This window comes from Monodelphis domestica, chromosome 7 (assembly GCF_027887165.1).
Source record: "Monodelphis domestica isolate mMonDom1 chromosome 7, mMonDom1.pri, whole genome shotgun sequence".
In the NCBI taxonomy this organism is placed as follows: Eukaryota; Metazoa; Chordata; class Mammalia; order Didelphimorphia; family Didelphidae; genus Monodelphis; species Monodelphis domestica.
The window spans coordinates 76,459,714-76,477,224 of NC_077233.1; the positions used below are offsets into that span (position 1 = coordinate 76,459,714).

The 17,511-nt window shown below is 36.4% G+C and overlaps 1 protein-coding gene across 10 annotated transcripts in view; it reads left to right on the plus strand.

Moving 5' to 3' along the window:
- The window catches only part of COBL (cordon-bleu WH2 repeat protein), a 345,155-nt gene that overhangs the window by 245,395 nt on the left and 82,249 nt on the right, over positions 1 to 17,511 (plus strand). For 7 of the 10 annotated variants that reach the window (XM_007500391.3, XM_056804831.1, XM_056804832.1 and 4 more), the window contains 2 exons: positions 24 to 162; positions 3,897 to 4,067. In XM_007500391.3, the coding sequence (XP_007500453.2) occupies positions 24 to 162; positions 3,897 to 4,067 (310 nt within the window). The remainder of the gene's footprint in view (positions 1 to 23; positions 163 to 3,896; positions 4,068 to 17,511) is intronic. The other 3 variants (XM_056804833.1, XM_056804835.1, XM_056804834.1) reach the window with 1 other exon arrangement.

Genomic DNA, 17,511 nt, shown 5'->3' on the forward strand with positions numbered 1-17,511 from the left:
TCTTCCTTCTTTGTTTTTTCTAGGTATCACAAGCATCACAGAACGAATTACAGAAGAAAAAGAGACGTGCCCCAGCACCACCAACACCACCGCCGCCACCATCAACTCCCCTCATCCCAAACAGGACAGATGATAAGGAAGAGAATAGGAAGAGCACAATGGGTGAGAAACACCATTCTTCTTTTGGTTTATGCATGTGCCATGGTGTGTTGGCTTGCTTTAGTTTCTAGGCTTGACATTAACAAAGAAAATAGACTTGTTCTAGAGTTGTGTCATAATGTGGAAAAATATTTATTCTGAAGAAAGAAAGTCTGGAAATAAAAGCATTTGTTAGTTGATGCCATCCATGCCTGATGGCAGTTATGGGGGTACAGGAAAACTTTGTAGCTAAACAATATCCAGAGGGTAGAAGAAGTAGGACAAAAGTGAGAGGAAGTCAGGAAGGAATAGTATAAGTTTGTGTTGTGTGAGAGCGATTGTATATCCATGCTTTTGGCACCTTGGAAGTGTTTTTAAAGGACATCTGTGCTGAAAATAAAATATTTTTTTTAGGACCATGATATTTGTATATCATTTGTCCGTGTTCAGAACTGTTTGCTCTCGATAAAACAAATCCTCCTTGAAGCTAATCTCCATTTATGAACTCTTTATGTGTAGAGGCTCTGAAATGCTTCAAGGGGGAGGGGGAAGAATAGAAGAAAATTAAATTTTAAGCAACTTTTCTACAACAAAAGGTTCCCTGATTCAAGAATACAAATATTTAAAAATTATACAGTAAGGGGATTTCAAAAAATGAACTGTATAAGAATGCAGACTTGCTGCTAAATAGTATTTAAAAGTTAGCAATGAAGAAATACCCATGTCCATCGGAGCCCATTATCTCAATTAATAATATGCCTGAATATGCTCAGTCATACGTATCTTTGATGATGTGTATCTCATGGCACATCTAAGACAGTAGCTGCTTCTATGAGGGAATTCCCCACTATGTCTCCTAATGGGAATCTGATACTTTTATAAGAACTGCTTGATTCAGTTCATGATCTGGGGAGTTCATTATCCTGAGAAATAACTTAAGTCCATATTTTATATAAATACACCTTTTTTCTTTCCTTAGGGAAAATCCTATCCACACAACACCAAAATAAGACTTTTTTCCCAATCCCACAATAAGACATGCCCTACCCTCAACCATTATATCTGTCAAACATCTGCATTCAAAAATTTATCTCTTAGGCTTATAAGAAATCACTTTTGTCCTATCATACACTTGTTCTTATGAACCAAATATCCATTGTTTTCTCATTCTGTCTAAAATGGAAAAAAAGACCTCAGAAGTGTGGGTTTAAGAATTTTGCCTCTATATCTGATACCCCTTGTTAGAAGCACATGTAACAACAACATGGATCAACATGAATTTGATCTAGTCAGTCCTAAATCTGGACTAAAACTATCCCATTTCAGGAGAGGAGAGGCACCCAGTAGTCCAAGAGGAGGTTTCAGTCCAGTGTCTGCCTCTTCTCTTCTCTGTCTGTTCTTCTTCCTCGTTTTCTAACTCTTCTCCTTCCTTTCTCCCTCTTTTCTGTCTCTTCCTTTACCTCTCCTTCCTCCCTCTCTCTCATTCTTCCTTCCTTTTGCCCTCTTCCTCTCCTTTTTTCTTCTCCCTTTTTCTCTCCTTGCCTCATCTTCCTTTCTTCTCTTCCTTCTTGCTCTCCTCCCTCTCTCCCACTCCCTCCCAAAAAACATACACATGTAATATTTCTTCCACTGAGCAAATCATACCTTCTCCTTTTTCAGAAGACAAACCCATGTTCCCATATCTGAACTGCTCCTCAGACTTCTCCTAGCTTGGTAGTTCTCCCTGCTCTGATATAACTTTTTTTGGGCTCACTTCCAAGCCATAATCAAGCAATGGAACTAGACTTTATATATTACTCTTATATATACACCCATTCAAACACACATATATTCATACCCCCAGCCAAGTTGTCCTTTAAGTTCAGGTACTATATATGAGTGTAAGTAAACAAGCTACACTGATGCCATTAAGTATGGAGTGATATATTAGAGAAAAGAAGAAAAATCTCTGCAGTTTCTGAGAACACATTTTAAATTTGTAGCCACTAAGATGGGGAAAAGTCATTTTTACTTTTTTTTTAAGTAATTGAATTTTTTCCCTATAAAGATGGTCAAAATTATAGGCAAACTAGATCAGCTGATTAATTAAGTTTGAATTGTCCCCCCTACATTTCTTTATATGTAGAAATAATTTACTTTAAACCATGAACCAATAAATGTTAGTATTTGGCCAGCCTATGCTTGGCTTCTTTTCTGTATATCTTTTTAAAGTTCATGAACCACAAAGCACCAAAGCTGATTTTTTTGTGTGTGACTTTAGAAAGCAATCTCATTACTTTATCAACACATTTTATGCATGTGAAGATTATTAATATGCATATGTTATGGCCTAGGAAATTATATCTGTCAAAATGAATTTTATCTTATTTAAGAAAGAATTGACTTGGCATGAGCAAAATGAAACCAAAGTGCATTATTCATTTAGATTTTTTAAAAGCCAACCTCTAATTTGACATGGTTTCATCCCAGTCTATCTGGAAAATATCCTGACACAATTAGAGAATTTGCTTAAAGATAAAAACTCAGAAGTAAAAGATCAGTAATATAGGCCCTTCTTCAAATATAGTAGGGCTCAGAGTGGAATCAGTAATATTATTTAATATTATTAGTAAATTATTTGGAAGAATGGGTACTCCGTAAAACCTCCAGTTAGCCAGTAACACTAGAATTTTTTAAGTCAGTAAACTGTGGCTTTGTGAGACTTAAGTGCCTTTCCTTGTGTCACACATGTTACTAATAATAGAATCTCTTCAATGGTTTTAGTGAATCAGAACCCTGGTGTCCTGATCCTTTATATTGATCTTCCCATTAGATTATACAGCCTCTCTGTCATCCATTTGAGCCTTGAATGAGACAGCTATAGAACAAATATTAAATACTCTGTGAGAGGTAGTGTGGTACAGTGGGTAGAAAGCCAGCCATGGAACCTGAGTTAAAGTTCTACCTCTGGCATATATACAGTCCTGGCTATTTGATCCCAAATAAGACCTTTAATCTTGGTGCTTTAGGCAAACCTCAAGATTTCTGAGTTGCAGCAAAGGTCTCAAACTGCCTTGATAGAATTTCCCTTAGGGAGTTCCTTATACCACTGAAATCACATGTTTCCATCCCTCTCAATATAATAGTAGTAAATGTAAAATTCTTCACTCTAAGAAGTGACTGGGTACAGGAAGGTTTAAATAAATACACAGATGATCAATCCATAATATTTTACGAGTAGATTTTTTTAAGTGACACAACTACATTCATTCGTTCAGTGACTGTCAAGTGCTAAGACATTCACTGTTCAACTGAAATTAGTAGATCCTTTAACTCAGTGAATGGAATAATCCATATAAAGCATTTTATAGGCTTTAAAGTGCTATCCAAGTGTCAGTTACTATTACTTTATACATAAGCATTTAGTTGTTTTGTAAGCCCAGAATTTTTATTTTCATCTGCACTTCCAAAAACCATGTCTACCAAACTATCGAATGTAGTTGGATATTGTTTCATTTGAGCCATAACATATCCATCCTTATGTAAAAAAGGTACAAAGTGCATGTGCAATTGGATTGAGTATGAGAGAGAGAGAGAGAGAGAGAGAGAGAGAGAGAGAGAGAGAGAGAGAGAGAGAGAGAGAGAGAGAGAGAGAGAGATTGAGAGAGAGATTGAGGGGGGGACAGGAGTTATGATCATATATCCTAGATTTCTTTTTGTAAGGAAAGGTGTCTCTCAGCTGAAACTCTGGAAGTAACTAGCCGATTGATTCCATATAGGTGTTGGACGGCAGGTGCCACAGAAGCCTCCTAGAGGCTCTCCTCGAGGTCCACCCCAGTTAGTGCTTCCCCCACCCCCACCCTACCCTCCTCCAGATACAGATATTGTGGATTCTCCAGGGTTTCACAGTGAAGCAGATGGGACAGAATCCTCAGAACTGGGAACCAAACGTAGGTGTTTTATTTAAACTCTGTCTTTACTGTTCATTTCTCTGATGAACTTCTTATGGAAGAGTTTCCAGACTTCCCATTCTGCTCTTCGGACATACATGTTTTTCCTTTCCAGCCTCTCTCCTTAAATGAACAATGCAATATGTTGGTTTTTTAACATGGAATGTGCTATGGATGAAATACTGGAGCATGCGGAGACATAATTAACTTGTCTGTGGTTAGAATTTAAGCCAGAGTGATACTTTTGTGGCCAAGGACAGTCAGTGAGGATGCCATGTTGCTCTCATTAGAGATGTCTTTAAAACATCCTCACTGATAGCATAACGCATTAAATGCACATGGGCTTTGTTGTATTTGGAGGCTAAGCATGGCAACCAGATAACTTGTAGGGTTTTACAAATTGAGAATGTTAAGAGCACAATGGCTAATGTCTTTTCTACCCAGAACTGTTGAATAGCTGGCTGCCAGACTTGAATGGAAGACACCTCCCCCCCATAGCATATAATAACAACTAGAGAGAAATTGCAACTTTTGATGCAAGAATATTATCCTTTTATTTTGAAACAAAAATTTGTATCATATTCTAGTGTCTTTGAGTCACAGATTTAAGACTACACTGTGTCAGTTATAGCTTGTACCTTCAAAGTATTCTTAAGTTCTAGTCCTTCTAATGTCAACAGCTTTCCTTCTGAAGAAGGAAACAGAAGCCTATCAGTTAGGCCAGGGTACTTATCGCCAGGAAGAAACTTTCAATTCTTCTCCTTGTCTTAATCATCCCTCAGTGCCCAAGAAGTTGAAATTGGACTGTCTGATCGTTGTCACTAATGTCATAGTTTAATAAATACCATAAGATAATGGAAAATTGCCCAGGTCAAGCACCTGCTTGCCTTTGTCTCTTTTCAAGTGTGAGTCAACATGTGGCGATATTATGTTCTAATGCAAAATCATCTTGGGATATGTAAGAATAGACATTTGCAGCATTCTCTCCTCTTACTTTAATTTAGCCTTTGTTAACCCTTTACTGAATAAAGTACAGTTCAATTGACCGCAATTGGACTATATAGTTAACCCAAGGATGTTGTTTATATTGTTGTTAATTCATTTCAATTGTGTCCAATTCTTTGTGACCCCATTTGGGGTTTTCTTGGCAAAGATACTAAAATGGTTTGCCATTTCCTTCTCCAGCTCATCTTAGAGATAAGGAAACTGAGGCAAACAGTATTAAGTACCTTGCCCAGGATCACACAGCTAATAAATGAGACCAGACTTGAACTCAGGAAGATGAATGTTCCTGACTATAGCTGGCACTCTGTCCACCACTTTGCTGAACTGCTGTTGTTCAGTTCTCTACAAAAAGATATGCAAACCCCTTCCCCACCTCAGTTTCCATTCTCAAGGTTTGCTATCCTGAAGGTTAAGAAACTTTTCCCCCCATGAAACACAGCCTTCTGAACATAGTTAAGCCTGTTTCACAAATCATTTCTGACTTCTTTACAGTTAATAAATAGCCCACTGATAATCTCTGACTGAAAGACTTTCATGTGATAGCTCAAAGTTATTTAGCTTTCTAGTTTATAAGTTTGGAATCTCATTTGGTCCTCACAACGACCTGGGAGTCCCATTTTAGAGATGAGGAAACTCATATTCCAATGAGACTAAGTAGCTAACAAAGGAAAGGGCATTGAATTTGGAGGAAGAAAATGAGATTCAAATCCCCCTGTTTGCTATTATTGTTGGCCTCTGCCAAGTTCTTAATCTCCCTAGACTTTAGTTCCTTCATGTTTTTTTCAGATGGATTAGATGATCTCTTAAGATTTCTTCTAGCTCTAGATCCTTTAGTTCTGTGATATTCCCAAAGTCACACAGCTATTAGGAGCCAGATCCATGAAAGGGACCTAAGCCCTTTAATAGTCTAATGAGACAGTTAGGATGTACCTAGAAAACATGATAAATTGAGATTCCTTTCTTCATTACTCATAAAATATTATTTTCAATCCTTAAAACACTTTTGTTTCTTTTATTTCTGAGAAAGAAAGTGTTCTTGCTGAAATTATGATGTATAAGATGGCAGGTATGGAGCCACAGGCTGCTAGGATCTGGGAGGGCTACCTTGAAAGAAACTTTCATTCTTTAGGGAAGATATAAGAGATATCCCCAGAAAAAAAATTCTCTTACCTCTTGAGCTTGTGTAGTGTGGGGGATAGAGAATATCTTTGCCAGTAAAAGAGGTCCATTTCTGAGTCAAAGCCAGGATTATGGAACAAAAGAAAGGAGGCCCTTCAGTTTCTTTATTTTAATGGTTTAATTCCTCCTTCCCCAACCTCTTTTTGACCCTTTCTACGTGTTTTATTTCATTTCATTTGTGTACCTTCTACAATCATCCTTCTGATATCCTTCTCTAAAACTTTCCAAATGGCTTTTCTCTTAACACTTCATGTCAGAAACTCAGATTCAGAAAGGACCAAAGAAAACTTGTATCACTAAACTTGAACAGTAATCTCCTCTACACCAACCCTGCATTGTGATCATCCAGCCTCTGTATCAGCACACTCCATTTTCTAAATCAATCCTTTTCCCTTTGGGTGGTTTTCATTGTTAAATTTTTTAAAAGATATTCACAGAAATGTGCCCTACAACTCCCACCAATCTCATACTTTTTCCCTGTGGAGACAAGATGTATCATTATGACTATTCTTCAAAGACTTGGAAGACCACCATCGTCTCCCTTAATTCTTCTCCTATCTGAGCTAAACATAGAATCCCCAGTTCCTTGATTATTTTATGACATGATCTCTAGTTTCCTCTCTGTCTTAGATGCCCTCTTCTGGAGGTATTCCCGAATGTTAGAGTCCTTCTTACTAAAGGTCCTCTCTCTGACTCATTTCCATCAGTCTGGTAGGCTGTTGCTAAACCCAAGGTCCTTGGCTTGACCATAATGACAACTTTCCATACAAATGTAGCTTCTCGATCCCTGCGATAAAGTTTTAAGCTGTGGTTGAAGCTTTCCACAAGGTCACCATAAGTAGATTTACCTCAACTCAAAAAGAACCGGGAAAGCATTATTTTCTTGATCTCCTCAAGTGATATTAAGAATATGTTTTCTTGGACAATGAAACAAAATTATTCTGCTTGCTGTTTGCTCTTGAATCTTTTTATTCTCATTAAATGAGCTTTCCTGTTAACCTTTAAAATCTAATCCCCTAGCTCTGTGTTTGGTGTGCACATCTTAAAACAATACATTTGTGCTTATGCATTTTTTCTGGAAACTTTCTAATCAGGTTGCTTTCTTGGCCAATGATTCAGTCTGTACTGAACTTCCAACATGCTTCACCTACTCTCCATCACCCTGTTTGCATTGGGCCTGTTTGAGTCACATGATTTGCAGTGCTACTAATGAATGGACTGTTAACAAGCGATCTATTACTTATCCCAATTAGAGGAGTTTGGAGATTTTAGGGTCACTGCACATGGAGTTTAAATTATAATCCTTTAAAATGGTTTGCAGTAGGACTGATTAAATTTTTAGCTGCTGCTTTTTTCTGTGTTTTCTGACCACTGGAACTATCCACAATGTCTTTTAGGCATCATCAGACCATAGATTTGTAGCTAGAAAAGAGACCTTAGAGATTACCTAGTCTAACCTGTACCTCTTTTTACAGATGAGGAAACTAGGGCCCAGAGAGTTGAGATTACCCAAGTGAGTAATTGTCAAAGTCAGGATTTGAATCTAAGTCTTGTTACTTCAAATCCAGATGAGGTAATCTCATCTCCATTTCTAAATGATGCAACTAGATAAACATAACCTCTGTGATCATCATTATGCTGTTTATTCACTTATATTTTGATTCATGGGCCCAGGTTTCCAAGAACATTGTGGAGATTGGAATGAAAAAGGAAGCCTGAATTCTCGAAAACAAATGTCAAATTATTATTTTGTTTCATTTTTGAGAACACATCTTTGGTTTTTAGAACCACAGCCAGTGTCGAGGCAATGGGATATAGTGGAAGAGCCCTAGACTTGGTCATCAAGACCACTTGAATTCTACTGTCTGCCCCTAATGTGCTATGTAACCTTCCATGAAGTCAGTTTTGCTCTCTCTGGGCCCCTGGCTCCTCCCATGTACAATCAGAGAATTAAACGAGGCTATACTAAAAACTCTTTCAATTTTGTAATTCTGTAATCTATGCAGAAATAACAAGCTTATAGAATAAAGACAGTGGGAGCATTTTGCTTTTAATACTATGCCTTTTGTGGGGAACGGTTTGTGCCCATGACTTTAAAAGGGGGAGAATAATTCATCTTGTTTATTTAAAAAAAACTAATTCTAAAAGTGAGTCAAAATATAATATTTTTAAGATTATTTTTGTCAAGGAAAGAATCCTTCATTTTCTATGGGTTTGGAAAATCTTAGAGGCCAACTCAGGTAAGCACTCTTTTCTACCAAATCTGTATTTGCCTCTGAAATTCCCACTGGCAAGAATATGAGCTACACAGCTGCTCTCCCTGCTATGGGAATAGACACTGAATCCATGAAAACAGGAAAAGGATAATGAACAAACTGCCCTTTCACGGAAAATTAGAGGAAATTGTTGGCTGTGGGAGCAGCCTGATAGGAGGCTGCTTCCTATTCAGTAACATCAGAAGAAAGGTAACCCCTTTTTTTCTGTATGATACCCACCAAACAAATGCCATCCATACACATGAAAGTACTTTAGGGTTCATTGAAAAATCAGGACTGAAGATAGTGTGTTCAATTTAGGATCAAGGAACAAAAGTAGTATGGATGTGTTTGAAGGTCATTTGGGGAGTCAAGAAGACTAGGATTCATATGTTGTCTTTGAAATCTACTGTCTATGTGACTGTGAACAAGTCATTTAACTTTTGGGGCCCACTGGCAACTCCCTAAGACTGTGATAGTCTACATTGGTGACTGGGGTTTCCACAATGAGAATTTCCTACCCAGAAGAAATCATAGACCCCAGAGCCCTCCCTAAAAAGAGAAACCATAAATCAGAGGCTTAACTTATAAAGTAAATCAAGTAAAGTATTCTTTTGTTTTTAGTGTAACCTACTCAAAGCTCCATACCTTAATAGGGATATGGAGAACTTAGAGAAGCAGCTCAAAAGAGTGTCACCAAACTAAATAGGAAAGGAGGAAGAAAGTGAGATTATTTAGCCAAAGGGCAAATTAATATTGTCTTGTGGGTTATCATAGAAAGCATTATGACTTGTCATCTTCACTGAATATAGAAAAAGAGGAAATAGACTTTGCGTGAAACACTAAAGAAATTAGAATTATGTGAGGGAAAAAAATGTCTTGACATTGAAGGTTTCAAGACATTCATCTGCCTGAGGTAGCTTAAGTCTGTAGGGAAGTTTCAGTCAGCCTGAAGATAGAGAGAGGAAATAGATGGCTGCAAATCTTAGAATTTTTAGACTCAAGGAGACTTCCACCCCTTTCTTTTTTTTATAAGTGAGGAAACTCAGTTCCAAAGAGACTATGTCTTCTCCAGGGTTGCTTCTCAAAAACTGTTCAAGCCTGCTAATTAATTTATGATGATTTGACTTATAAAAGCTAAAAACTTGATAAAAGAAAGTTGCACTTTGCCTCCAGAAAAGAGGCCATGGCTTTTGAAATAATGATCTCTTGACCATATGAATCTTCTAGACTCATTTGTATAGAAATTTTTTATGAGCTAAGGGCTGGATGGACCCATATTCTCTTGATCTCTTAACTCCAGATCTTATCTATTCAGACTTCTATATTCCATTAGTTATCACTTTTTTGACAAATAAATCAGGCATCCTAATTAATATAAAAACTTAAATTAATTTTATTTGTTAAGTCCCATCTTTTTGGTATGTCCTGTGATTCTGTCAGTGTAGGAATTCCAAATGTGGAAACTCCCTCCACTGATACAGATTCCTGACTTGTCTATAGCTTGTGGTCTTAGAGAATTGCCTAGAGCATGAGTTGCCAGTGGTCACACAATTTGTATATGTCAGAAATAGGATCTGACCTCAGATCTTCCTGACTCCAAGATGTAACAGTTAAAATTAGCTTCTCTGCTAAAAGTATTATATTTTTATGAGGTTTATTAAAGATTAAGAAATAAAGAAAATACAAAATAAGAAAGCACGTGCCTAGGCACAACCGCTTACTCTACATCTTGCCTGCTAGGGAGAGAGCCTCATGTGCTTAGAAGCGGAAGTAGGAAGAGAGAACAAGTAGGTGGTACAGTCAGTTTAAATACCCATTTTGTTCTCGGCCCAGGTGAGGACTCTGGTGAGATTTTAGGGAATTCTGGGAACTACCAAGGACTTCTGGGAATTGAAGTCTGGGGTTCAAATCTCCATTTTACAAAGGCTATCCTTCTTTTAGTAGATAACCATACTACATCAGTTTTTTAAATTGTAAGTTGAAAAATTCATTTGCATTTGACATGGATTCTTAAATCAATCTATTATTTACTCATCTACAGATGGCATACTTTGGGTCCAGATTGGTGTTATTATGATCAAAGACATTAGCCCTCTTCCTCAACCACTGTTCCTGGCCATTGGAAAAGGGGCACTCTATCCATATAATGTTTGAAGCCCATTAGCAAGAATTATGGCAGAAACTTCCCAACTTTACTCTCAGTATAATCATCCATTGGACAAAAGGTAGATTCCCTCCATTTTGGGTTATTGGTTAATATCAGCTTTCATGGGCATTACAGTATTTGGCAAGTCGGTGATTTGACTTGACTGAAATAGGACTCCATGAGCAGTACTAAAATCTCCAAAGCTCCAAAATCAATCTTTTATTTTGTTGGGGTGTCAGATTTACCTATTTCCCCATTTATTTCCCCATACAGTTTATTGTTGTGCATCATTCCCTACTCATGCCAAGCGCTTCTGACAGCAACTTTGCCTCTTCCTAAGACCTTCATATCTCTGGTACTTCCTGATGTCTCTTCTACCCTCCAGCTCTCTTGCTGTACCTCTCCACTTGTAGGACTGATATTTTGACTTCCTCTTCTCTGAATATGCATATCATCCCTCTGTTACATGGGTTGGTTTTGCTAAAGTTCTCGTGCCTTGTTAGGAAGTAAACTTATTTTTATACGTGAATTCCCAATTATTGTAGATGGATCTCTTTTTGAAATTCTCCATTTATTAGCCTATGGATATGTTCCCATGAAAATGTGTGATTGGTTTGGTTCATTGTTCATTTAATTATAGACTTGATCTTATTTTTTTATGTGCTGTTCTCCCTTCAAGAATTTATATAAACATATTATGTTATTTCTTGGTTTCTGTTAAGCTAAATGAAGAATCCTGATTTTAAAAGTAAATTCAATTTGGAGAGAATGGTTTAGGAGAAAGAGGCCTGGATTTGAAGTCAAATAATCTACACCTGAATCTTAACTCTGCTACATGCTAACTGTGGTGTTCTCAGACAACTCACTTAACCCTTCTCTTCCTTGTTTTCCTCATCCTTAAAATGAGGTAGTTGGATTAGATTATTTCTAAGATCCCTTCCAATTCTCAGTGTGATTCTGCCCCGTCCACTGGATTTGCCATGACTTCCCTTGGCAGGAGAGGCAGGCTAGCAGAACGGATAGAGTGCTTGCTTGACTTAACAGTTGCGAAGACCTAGATTCAAATCCTGCCTCAGATACATACTAAATTGCATGGCCCTGGGTCAGTTATTTAACCTCTTACAAATTCAGTTTTCCATTTTATAAAATGGGAAGAAGAATAGCATTTACCTCACAGAATCACTCTGAAAAGCAAATAAAATAATATAGGTAAATCCCTTTGCATATAAAAGCCCTTTGCAATAAAAGCAACTATTATTATTATTATATGAAAATACTAAAAAAGCAGTCAATAACTATCTATTAGGCATTTACTCTGTGCCAAACACAATCCTTGCCCTTAAAAGAGATTACATTCTGTTGAAGAGATAAATAAGTATATAGAAAAATATATATAGCACAATATAAATGAATGAAATTAATATATGCAAAATATATGCATAAAAAGCTATTTGGGGAGGGGGGGCACACCCAGTTTGGAAGGATCAGGAAAAGATTTCATCCAGATGATGATGAACAACCCAGAGAGAGAAACAGACCACATGCTGTATATCTGATCTATCAGGTCTATATATATATAAATGAAGCCTTACCCCTAAGCATCCCAGAGGTTCTTATAACAGTGTACTGTGTTATCCACCATAGCCCCCCCCCCAATGTATTAACATCTCTAACTCCTTGGAGAAGTAGGAAATTCCTTTCATATCTCTGGCCAAAGATCAGACTGCTGAGAACAACCTCAAAGATCATCAGACATAGAGAAGAGCCCATGAGAACACTAATGAGAAATAAATTCCAAGTTCAAAATTTGGAAAATTAAACTAGCCTTTAATGCTGTCATGTAATTTGGAGAGTTGTTCAATGTAAAATATATCATTTAACTTGAAATGTTTATCATTTCTCTGAAAAACAATTTAAATTCTTTCTTCTCAAAATTAGGCAGATTCAATAAACATTATATTATTTTTATCATGTCATCTGGTGCATTGTGTTGGAAATAGCAGCTCTTACCTGACTATTGTCAACATGATTGATTTTTGCTATTAATTGAAAACTAGATATTATTATTTGGTAGATGAGGGCATATATATAATGTTTCAAAGCATTCTGCATCTGTTAGTTTATCAGTGTGAGCCTATTCTCAAAGCTTTTCCATTTTGATAGACCCTGATAGAACTTGGCCCCTGCTTGTATAGCCTTAGAAAAGATAGGATCACCCCTTGGCCATAATAAGGTATTTCTTAGGGTAGGAATTTATTGCAAACAAATCCCATTATCTACAGAGAATAGAAATTAGCATTGTTTTGACCTTGTCAATGTCAAACATCAAATGAGAAATAACTTTTAATGAATTTTTTTAAAAGACTAACTAAAAAGTACTTTCATTTTTCTTTGGAATAAAAGACTTCTGTCACATAAAAGTTGTGGTTATTTTATCTCAGTTCATTAAAAAGAGACTCCAAAGGAAGAAAAGGTAATATCTGTCAAAATATTGTGAAAGCATCTGGATTTGTAATGAGTTATGACCCAGACCTATAATATTAAACAAAATTAACAAACTCTTATTTGAAAAATATCTATTATACAAAATAATAGTGGTGGCAAATAGGCACCCAAAATGTTAATAGAGGGACTGAGGAAAGTCGTGGTATTTATTGGTTATGATTCTCTCTTTTGATTCAGATATGTGACTTCATTGGTTAGAGGAAAAACTCAGTAAGGAAACTCCCTTTATTTATAAAAATTAGCAATTGTTCCACAACTTAGAGACTTGGGAAGTTGACTGAGGCACTAAGAAGTGACTTTTTCAGTCACCTAGGCAGCTTGGCTCAGAGCCAGGACATAAGCCCAGGTTTTTTCAACAAGAAAGCCAAGCAATTCTAAAATCTTGAATTCAAGAATGAAGATCAAGCCATATGGAGATTATTAATAAATTCGTGCTCAAAATAAAAGGCAATAACTGCCACCATATCCTTTCAGATCCTAACTGCAGGACAGATCTGCATGACTAAAATAACTAAAAGACCATGCTACCATTGATTTGGTTAATTACCACAGTCAATGTGAAGATAAATATATTTGTGGCTTATTTTGAATGCTACCTCTGTGAACTCCTGTGATAAGAGAATAATGACCCAATCCAATATTGAGCAAATGCATTCTAATCCCCTATACTTTTTTTTTTTACACAAAAATTTCCTGGCTCTCGATTGACAATGAAATATTCTGACCATAGAGAATTTTATTGAGTCCAGAGAATCTACCAGGTAAAGCATCTTTTCTGACAGATACACTTTGCTTTCCAAGATCATTTTATTTCAGATTCAACCAAAATATGTCTATGGCGAGGCCCTTCCTAATTTTTTTTTATTTTGCTCCAACATTAGTAGGAGAAAATGAATCAATTTCACAGTAGTCCAATCCTGTCTTATATTAGTTTACCAAATATTTAAGCCTGTAATTCTCATACTCAGAAAGATGGTTAAAAGCACCATCTTCATAAAAATATATGGAAGGTGAAGGTTTTTTCTTAAAATGTTATAGAGCTGACCAGATACCCCAAAGGCTACAGCAACAGAATGCAAATTTAGGCAAACCATATTCACCTGTAAAGGCTTTGAACATGGTCCCAGAAATACTGTAGCTATTTTGGGAAAACCAGTAAAGCTAAATATGAAGAGGCTCACCACTAATTGGGCAGGACACTGAATTCATTGGCCATGGAAGGAACAGAGAAGATGTCCCTTAGTCTTCCTGTCCAGTCCCCTTATACTTCTGCAGTGACAGAACATACAGGAGCACCAAGAATCACTTTTCTTTTAAGCCTACTAAGTGCATTTATTTAACTGTTGGAATGTGAAATTCTCATTCAACAATCAACTGGAAGAACTGAACCATATTATGGCAGATGTACCTGTATAAATGAAAACAGAAGACATAAAGAAGATAGCTAAATGAAAGGATATCTCACCGGCTCTCCATGGGGAGACAAATATGAGAATTCAACAACCTCGGCTTCATGGTGACCTAAAGACAATGAGAATGATTTCATCATGTCAGAATTCATGGATCTAGAGCTAAAATGGGTATAAGAAATATTCTAGTTGAATCCCCTTCTCTTACAGATTTGGAAACTGAGACCCTGGGAATTAGGGACTCACTCCAAGTACCACAAGCTGGTAAGTGTGAAGAATCAGCATTTGAACTCAAGTCCCATAATTCCAAGTTTACTTTTTCTGCTGCTCAATATTGCTTCCCAAACTCTGATCATTTGGCTTTAGATTATTCCTGTCAACCATAAGCAAAAAGGCCATCATACATAAAGATAATATCAGTTTATACCCTACATATGTCCCAAAGAATGAGACATAAAGGAAGTCTTTGAATGACTTTCTGTGATCCTCTAAACCAGATCTTCCTGTGCTTTGATACAATTTTAATAGACAGATAGGTACAGCAATAATAATAGCAATAATACCAAAAGAGATGAAAAGTAATAATTCACCTTTAAATGGCTCTTTAAGATTTGCCAAATACCCATATCACAAAAATATCACAGAATTTCAGTCATAAATTTTCTTCAGCATTTATCTGATCTAATCAAAACATTCTTGAAAAAAGTCTCTTTCCACTATGCTCCCTATTCTACTTTTCTAATTATGGAATGATAAATATCAAACTTCAGAAATTCCCGTGAAATCTATATTTCATGAATACTTATTTGAAAAATAAAGTCAAAAGACACTAGACTTGGAAAACACCAAACATTTTCATTTTTTTAAAATGAAATTGACTTTAACAGAAAGGGCAAAAACATTTTCTGATCTCCATATTATTTCCTAATGAATAAATAATGAAAAAGCATTTAAGCACCTATTATGTGCCAGGCACAATTTTGTGTATGCAGTTAGACAATTGACTAGTTAGAGGTAAAACTCAACACTACTTTTTAAGAAAGGGTAAAAATATGAAGAAACTGCGTGCCATTACAAGAACTGCAATTTGACCTTTTCAAATAAGCTATTGAATTTTTTTTAAAAAAGGAAAATTAATGAAGAAAGCAAAAGGCATTTACTATTATCATTTACCAGGGAAGTTTAGCATAAAGCAATCAGCACAACAAGGGGAGGGGGACCCAGAAAGCTCAGCATTCACTGTGTAAATAAGAAACAATATCACCATTTAAACAACTAAAGAAAAAAGTCTATAGAAAGTTGAGTGTTATACCTATATATCTTAAGCCAGATTTCTCTAAAAAAGGATTCTTAACCTTTGAAAGTATATCATAGATCCCTTTGGCAGTCTAATGACATATCTAGAACCCTTCTCAGAATAATGTTTTTAAATGCATAAAAATAAGGAACATAAGATTATTAAGAACAAGTGTATTAAAATTTAGTTATTAAAGTATTTTGAACAAGTTCACAAGCCTTAGATTAAGAACTGCTAGAATCCATTTATTTATAAAAATGAAATTGAAAAAACACTTTTAAGATGACAAAAATAACCACCAGATTTTTCCATTATTTTCTATCATTTACCTTCATCTTTGGAGACATTGGTGATTTTAACATGTTGCTCTGAGGAAGCAGAAATAAAAATCAAGAAGAGTAAGTTGGAGGGCAAAAACCATACTTGAATTAGTACAGTTTTGAAGGTAATTATGGGTTAGTTTTCAGGATACCCAAATGAGAGAAATTTGACATGTTTGGGGGTTAGAAAACAAACAATATCATTACCTAAAGTAGCTGGCCACCAGCTCTATACTCTTGGAGAACTCCCCAGTCACCATCAGTGATCTGCCCAGGGGCCAATTTGATCAGAGATAGGACTTGAATTTAGATCTTCCTGATCCCAAAGCAAAGTCTCCACATTCACTATTCCATATACCCTCTCCTTCCCATTTGGCAAAGGAAATTTATTCACAAGGAAATTGCCTATACTAATAAAATCACAGATCTAACCCCCCAAAAAAATATTTCCCAAAGAGGCTATAATTACCTAATGATGTGCCTAACTTTTCAGCTTAATAATATGTATGTGAAAATGACCTGCATACATACTGAATATATCTTTGATGGAAATATGAGAAAGGAATAAGTAGGCTTTTGCAAATTATTTGCCAGAGAAGACCACTTTTTAAACCCTTGCCTTCTTTCTTAGAATTGATTCAAGTATTGATTTCAGGCCAAATTTGAACCTGGGACTTCCCATTCCAGACCTGGCACTATCCACTTAGCCACTCCAGGGCCCCTGAGACCACTTCTTCAAATATACACAATTAGCTGATGTGAAGAAGACAAAAACCTCACAAGAAATCACCATAGCAAGTTCGACAGGAAAAACTAACTAGATAAACAATGCCTTTTGTCCAGATTGGGATGTCTTTTGTGGAATCCCAGTGAATTAGGATATGTGTGTTCTAGGTAGTCACTGAACTGGGCTCAGAACCAACCAAGAGAAAGAAAAAAAGTGGACCTTCCCCTGAAAATTGCATAGCCTACTTAGAAAGAAAAACCCAATTTTCCAACACCAGTATACTTCCAGTTGTGGATTTGTCTATATAAATCATGGACCTGGGGTGAGGCAGGAGGCTGCAGCTTGGGCACTCAGTATCTAAAAGGTTTGCCATCACTGGGTTAGCTCCTCTATAGAGGATTATTGGGAAGACATAGATAAGACTCACATAAGATCAGAATGTCTGAATGGGTTTTAATGTACACTGATGGAGGGAGGGAGAGCCCACATTGCTAAGGTCCTGGATTCACTAAAGTATGAGCCCACAGGGAAAGTTTTATCTGATACTAGAAGGATATAAAATCCTTGAAGCCAAGAACTAGTTGGTTTTCAACTTATA